At 37.8% G+C, this 7590-nt stretch overlaps 1 protein-coding gene across 1 annotated transcript; it reads left to right on the plus strand.

Moving 5' to 3' along the window:
- LOC129891332 (receptor-like protein EIX1) lies at positions 1 to 3205 on the plus strand. The gene has a single exon (XM_055966651.1). The coding sequence runs from the start codon at positions 66 to 68 to the stop codon at positions 3147 to 3149; it is 3084 nt and encodes a 1027-aa protein (XP_055822626.1). The 5' UTR covers positions 1 to 65; the 3' UTR covers positions 3150 to 3205.
- The last annotated feature ends 4385 nt before the right edge of the window (positions 3206 to 7590 follow it).

Consider the following 7590-nt stretch of genomic DNA (forward strand, 5'->3'; position numbering starts at 1 on the left):
CCTAGTCAATGGTAAAGATATACATATATTAGTTGCTTATTGGTCAAAGTTTCAAGCGAAAAACAATGGACAAATGGAAATATGTAAGGTTAGCTCAGTTCCTTGTTACTTTGTCTCTACTGTTCCTAGAGACATCTTTTGGATTAACAGGTAACAAGACCCTGTGTTTAGATAAGGAGAGAGATGCCCTTCTTGAGTTCAAAAGAGGCCTTATTGATTTTTTTGATCATTTATCCACATGGGGTGATGAAGAAGATAAACAAGAATGCTGCAAATGGAAGGGTATTGAATGTGACAGAAGAACAGGTCATGTAACTGTTCTTGATCTACACAATGAGTTTACTTGTTCTACCAGTGCTTGTTTTGCTCCAAGATTGACAGGTAAGCTTAGCCCTTCTCTGCTTGAGTTGGAGTACTTAAATTTCTTGGACCTCAGTGTGAATGAATTTGAAAGAAGTGAAATACCAAGATTCATAGGCTCCCTTAAGAGACTAGAGTACTTGAACCTCTCATCTTCTTTTTTTTCTGGTGTAATTCCAATACAGTTCCAGAATCTAACTTCTTTAAGGACTCTTGATCTTGGAAACAATAATCTTATAGTGAAGGACCTTAGATGGCTTTCTCGTATGTCTTCTCTAGAGTTTTTGAGTCTGAGTTCTAGCAACTTCCAAGTAAACAATTGGTTTCAAGAGATAACTAAGGTCCCTTCATTGAAAGAACTGGACTTGAGTGGTTGTGGACTCTCTAAGTTGGTTCCATCTCAAGCTGATTTAGCCAATTCTTCTTTCATCTCTCTTTCTGTTCTTCATTTATGTTGTAATGAGTTTTCTTCTTCATCTGAATATAGCTGGTTATTCAATTTTAGCACAAGCCTAACTAGCATTGACCTCACTTATAATCAACTCATCGGTCAAATTGATGATCGCTTTGGGAGCTTGATGTATCTTGAACATCTTAATCTTGCTAATAACTTTGAGATTAAAGGTGGGGTTCCCAGTTCATTTGGGAATTTGACACGTTTACGTCATCTGGACATGTCTAACACTCGGACAGACCAATGGCTTCCTGAGTTGTTTCTCAGGTTATCAGGCAGTAGGAAATCACTTGAGGTTTTGGGGTTGAACGACAACTTGTTATTTGGTTCAGTTGTTAATGTCACAAGATTTTCATCCTTGAAGAAATTATACCTGCAGGAAAATGTGCTGAATGGTTTTTTCATGGAAAGAGCGGGACAAGTTTCTAGGCTTGAGTATCTGGATTTTTCTGATAACCAAATGAGAGGGCCATTACCAGATTTAGCATTGTTTCCATCATTGATAGAGTTGCATCTTGGCTCTAATCAATTTCAAGGGAGGATACCACAAGGTATTGGAGAACTTTCACAGCTTAGAATTTTGGATGTCTCATCCAATAGACTGGAAGGATTACCAGAAAGTATGGGGAAACTATCGAACCTGGAAAGTTTTGATGCCTCTTATAATGTCCTGAAGGGTATAATCACTGAGTCCCACCTTTCAAACCTTTCCAGTTTAGTGGATTTGGACTTGTCATTCAACTCATTGGCTCTAAAGATGAGCTTCGATTGGCTTCCTCCTTTTCAGCTACAAGTTATAAGCCTTCCGTCTTGCAATTTGGGACCTTCTTTCCCAAAATGGCTTCAAAATCAAAATAACTATACTGTTCTTGATATTTCTCTTGCAAGTATTTCAGACACACTTCCAAGTTGGTTCTCTGGTTTCCCCTCCGATCTCAAGATCTTGAATCTCTCAAACAACCAAATCAGTGGAAGAGTGTCTGACTTAATAGAGAATACATATGGTTACATGGTTATAGATTTAAGCTCTAACAACTTTTCAGGGCCTTTGCCGCTAGTCCCTACCAATGTCCAAATATTTTACCTGCATAAAAATCAGTTTTTCGGATCCATCTTTTCAATTTGTCAAAGTAGAACATCCCTCACTTCTCTTGACTTGTCACGCAACCAATTCTCAGGAGAACTTCCTGATTGTTGGATGAATATGACTATTCTATCTGTTCTTAATCTAGCCTATAACAATTTCTCTGGAGAAGTTCCACATTCAATGGGTTCCTTGACTAATTTGAAGGCGTTATACATACGCCAGAACAGTTTTAGTGGAATGTTGCCTTCTTTTTCACAATGTCAGCAGTTGCAAATCTTGGATCTTGGAGGGAATAAGTTGACAGGAAGTATCCCAGCATGGATAGGGACTGATCTACTCAATTTGCGCATTCTAAGCCTGCGGTTCAACAGATTGTATGGCAGCATACCATCAATTATCTGTCAGCTTCAATTTCTTCAGATACTGGACCTTTCAGCAAATGGATTATCGGGGAAAATTCCACATTGCTTCAACAATTTTACCATATTGTATCAAGATAATAATACTGGTGAGCCAATGGAATTTATAGTCCAAGGTTTCTATGGTAAATATCCTCGCAGTTACTCATATATTGGTGACCTATTGGTTCAATGGAAAAACCAAGAGTCTGAGTACAAGAATCCTTTAATATATCTGAAGACTATTGATCTTTCAAGTAATGAATTGGTTGGAGGGGTTCCTGAAGAAATCGCCGAGATGAGAGGATTGAAATCTTTGAACCTTTCAAGAAATGATCTGAATGGAAGTGTCATTGAAGGAATTGGTCAAATGAAGATGTTGGAGTCTCTTGACTTGTCAAGAAACCAACTTTCTGGTGTGATCCCTCCGGGCCTTGCTAATTTGACTTTTCTTAGTGTGTTGGACTTGTCGAACAACCACTTAACAGGGAGAATTCCGTCAAGCACTCAATTGCAAAGTTTTGATAGATCATCCTACAGTGATAATGCTCAACTCTGCGGTCCTCCTCTTCAAGAGTGTCCAGGATATGCTCTTCCTAGCCCTCGTATCGATCCTGGCAGCAAAACCAATCCACAAGAACATGATGATTATGAGGAGTTCCTATCTCTGGAGTTCTATATATCAATGGTGCTAGGTTTCTCTATCGCATTTTGGGGATTCTTGGGATGTTTAATTGTCAACCGTTCTTGGAGGAATGCCTACTTCACATTCTTAACGGACATGACGAGTTGGCTCCATTTGACATCAATACTTTGCTTTGCAAGACTGAAGGGAAAGCTAAGGAACTAATAAATGTAAAGTTCCACCATACTTGTTTACTTTTAAGAGTTGGCTTGTTTTCTTGATCTTCGTTCTACCTGATAGTTGATCTTATCCAGTCTACTCACAAACTTCTTGTCCAAATGCAATTAATCTTCGCTTGTATATCACACACTTAACCGTGCATTCCTTTATCTTGTAGACATTCCCCATTCATGTGGGGGATTGTTGGGTTTAATTGTTAGTTTGAATGAGAAATTAAGGGAAAAAGAAGTGGAGGGAAAAATGATATGTTCTCTCTTGCTTTATGAAATAAGTTAAGGAAAAGTCTCCTACTTAAAAGTAGAAGCACTCCTTCATGTTGCTAAAGGGTCAAGAAGAGGGTCTTCCCTCGCGCCATCGTCGTCATCGCTCGCTCGGCTCCGACTACGGCTACTGCTTCGGCTTTGGCTTTGGATTTAGATTTGGATTTGGTCAATTGATATGATTGATTGATAATCTTTTTGAACCAAATTTTCTTTAAATTTTAATTAATTAATATTATTTATTCAATTAATTAATTAAGTGAAAAAATCCCGACCCGTGACCCACGATCCGTTTCTTTTCCAGATTAATTTAAAAATATTTTCCTCCATTTTTCCAACGGATTTTTTGAAAGGTTGCAACCTTGTCCGAAAAGTTGCAAACCTTTTCCCAACATGTGCCTTTTCTTAAAAGGTGTAAACAGTCTATATATATCTGTTAATCCTCAGAATGTTCCATACGAAATTTCTGAAATAACATCTTCTTCTTCTTTTTGCACTTCCTAAAACTTGTGTGATATACAGCCTTCGAGTGGTTCGTAGTCACCAGAATTTGCAGTATCTCTATTTTGGTGAGTAAATCGTTCTATCCTGGGAGGAAAAATTCCAAAAAACCTCAGGTACGTTGAGGGGAATAATTTCCTTAAGGACACACTTTGCATTCAGTGGGCTCGATTTTGTTCTTACATTAATTTTTCAAATTCTGTGTTTTATTACTTTCAGTAGTTATTTTTACTATTTTAATATTTACAATACAGTTTACTAACAATAAGTAGCACTTATAGTGAAAAGAAATCCAAAACCTGCTTTCACTTCATCTTAGACTACGCTTACTTTCAGAAGCAGTGGACTAAACCCCCACGAGTCACTAGCAACAGCTTGAACAGCAACCAATCTGTAAAAACGCAACCAAAATAATAAATACAAAAAACACACGAATGTATGCTCCATGATATTCACTTCTACAGTTCCCCATAAAATCTCCTAGAGAACTATTTCAACTAAATGACACCTTTATAGCCACATGGCTTCGTGACATTTAACACAGAACACAGGAAGATGCTTTTAAAAGTCGGAACTAAAACACCTACAGATGATCTTAACCAGTCTACTCACACACTTCTTGTCCTTTGCTCTTTAAAGATTCTAATTGCTTCAAAAGAAACACCAAACTGATTATTCCACCTGTTTATCAAAATATATTTGAATGTGATTTTAACGTGAAAAGAGAACCCTAAATGCAAGCCAGTATCAAGATGCCAATGCAACTGGATATTCAAACTAAACGGAAATATAATATCGAACTAGCCATTCTAGAAGTAGAATTAATTCCGGCAAACCATTCACGTTAAGAACTTATAGAACCTCTCCTCGGATCCACAGAAATGAATCAGTATAGATGTAAATGCTAGTTGATTTTGCAAGTGAGGCAAATTTGATAGAGACCTAAAACGAAGAGGGGAAACAGATAGAATGAGAAGCAAAATTCAATGTAGCTTGACATTATTGCCTGTGAGGCAAATCATAATAAAAAGAAATAGATAGAATATGACACAGTACATATAACTTTAGTCACTATGTTGTTTTATATCCGCAACAAAAGATTACACAATGTGAAGTCGAAAAGAAAACCCACCCTCAACAGAAGATTACATTCTCCCACAAGACACTACGAGCCTGTTTGGTTTGGCTTTAAGTTGGTCAAAACCAACTTAAAGCCCCTTTTTAACTTTTAGACGTGTTTGCCTAATACTAACTTTAAGCCATAAAGTTCTTAAAGTCAGCCAAAAATAAAAAGTTAGGATTCCGACAACGGAGACGAGTTTGATGCTCCCACGAGTTTGATGCTCCCACAACTGCCATTGTTGAAGCTGCTGACATATTGTGAAATCTAATTTTGCTTTGGTTTCTAACAATTTGCTCTTTTGTCGATCTTGAGATTTCTGCTTCTTCCTCTGTCACTCCACAGTCTCTCCATTGTAGTCTCAAAAATCCCCTCCTGAGGTAAGTTAAATCTCTGCATATCTTCATATTTGAGCTTCTTGTTCCCCTTTTTTTTGTTGAATGGAATGGAAAAAAATTTTGGATGTAAAGAAATTATGTTAAAGTTTCTTCAATTTTTTGGTAATGGTAGCAGGAGGTGATCGGCAAAGCCGATAAACTGTAAGAACACCTCCCCCCTGACGCCAAAACCTCCCACAGACCCACCTCAATGAACTACTCTTTATCTATCAAATTTTTTCTCTGTATAGTTTCCAAGATTCAATTTTTTTCAAATACAATTGTTATTATGTAAAGATACAATTTTTGTTATATAAAGAATGTTAAGGTTGTTTCATAAAATCTGTGTAAGAGGGTTCCTATTTATTTGAGTTGCTGGTGTGAAGATTGTATATTACACATACATATATACAATCTATGTACATGTAATTTTCTTAAGAGGTCTATAAAGGCCATGTTTTGCTATAGTTTTTAAAGTTGTTGAATGGAAGTGGTAATGGAATGTGCTTGCTTTGTTCTCCCTCTTGATAATTAAGCACTTGATTGAACTAAGTTAATATCCGACGAGTAAAAACAGTGTTCTGATCAAACATTGGAGATTCTATTTGATTTGATGGTTGTATCTGTGATGTCCTCTATGCATTTGTTGTTAGTGCATGTTGATGAATCCTTCCAGCAATCTGCAACAATACAACAAACAACCAAAGGCAAGAAAGAACTTGCAACAGCTAACAAAAAGGAAAGGACCTCCAAGAGTGCTTTGGGGTCCGTTAGATTTTTCAACGTCGCTCGACTAACGTCTCCGATTATCCGATTGAGTTGAAACTTCATGAGGTTTGCACATACATACTTTTCTTTATCCTTGCAAAATTTGAAATCTTTTTGCCCAAGTTGGAAGTTCCAAATTGCAAATTGCAAATTGCTCTCTCTTTAGGCTTAAGACAGCTGATTTTTTCAAGGTCGCTCGCTTACCGTCTCTAATTGTCCGTTTGAGCTGAATCTTCTTGGGCCTTGTCAATATAGTATTTTCTGAAATCCTGCAAATTTTGGAGGCCTTGGTGCAAGTCCACATGCTGCAACTCACCCTGCACATCCTACCATGCTGAAGCTTAGATGTTGCAGGGGGTTTGGAAGTTGTATTTGTGATTTTCTCTATGTATTTGTTGTTAAAGAAAGTTGATATATCACTCCAGCAACCTGAAATAATACAACAAACAAACCCAAGCAAAAAAGAGCTATCACAAACTAGCAAAAAAGAAGGGACCTCAGTAAGAGCTTTGGAGCCTGTTATCTTTTTCCAAGTCGCTCGACTAACGTCTTCAATTATCCGTTTGAGCTGAAACTTCATGAGGTTTGCATATATAGCCTTTTCTTTAACCTTGCAAAATTTGAAGGCTTGTTTCCCAAGTTGGAGGTTCCAAATTACAAAAGGATCTCTCTTTAGGCTTAAGACAGCTGATTTTTTCAAGGTCGCTCGCCTAGCGTCTCCATTTATCCGTTCGAGCTGAAACTTCTTGGGCCTTGTCAATATAGTATTTGCTGCAATCCTACAAAGTTTGGAGGCCTTTGGACAGGTCCACATGATGCAAAACACCCTGTACATCATACCCTGCTGTAGCTTAGGTTCAGATGTTGCAGGGAAGAATTTGGCATGAATGGGAGGCTGAAGAGAGGTCCTAGTATGCCATGTTGTTGTCCCTCTTCTGGTGAGGTGATTTGAACCTGTATAGACAAGTGGTAAAGAGACAAACAAGGGAAATATATGCATAGGCTACTGCAAGTCCTTGTGTAGGTCCATGGTACTTCCATAGTGGAGGAGGTTGAGATGCTTGTTGTTGCAAGCTACTCCCAAGAGGAGACCTTTAGTTGTGATCAGGATCAGCTCCTTAGAGTACCTGCACCCACCCACAAAAACAGAAAAACACACAAACAAACAATTCTGCAAGTTATAATAACTAATACTAATGACTTGTAGGTGTTCCTTGAGTATTGCAGGTTGGTGGATCTGTTGCTGAAGGATGCTGTTGTTGAGAAATGTAGAAGGTTTGTATGTACCTGCACAGACAACCAAGAGAGGAAAAGAAAGAACACCAATTTGAGGGGTTGATATTGTTGATTCTTGTTTCACTTCAGTTTTCTCTTCTTCTTTTGCACTATCTATATCCATG

Source organism: Solanum dulcamara, chromosome 6, assembly GCF_947179165.1.
Source record: "Solanum dulcamara chromosome 6, daSolDulc1.2, whole genome shotgun sequence".
In the NCBI taxonomy this organism is placed as follows: Eukaryota; Viridiplantae; Streptophyta; class Magnoliopsida; order Solanales; family Solanaceae; genus Solanum; species Solanum dulcamara.

What these genes read in the sequence shown, in the direction of transcription:
- LOC129891332 (XM_055966651.1), top strand. Translation starts at nt 66, where the DNA reads ATGGACAAATGGAAATATGTAAGGTTAGCTCAGTTCCTTGTTACTTTG.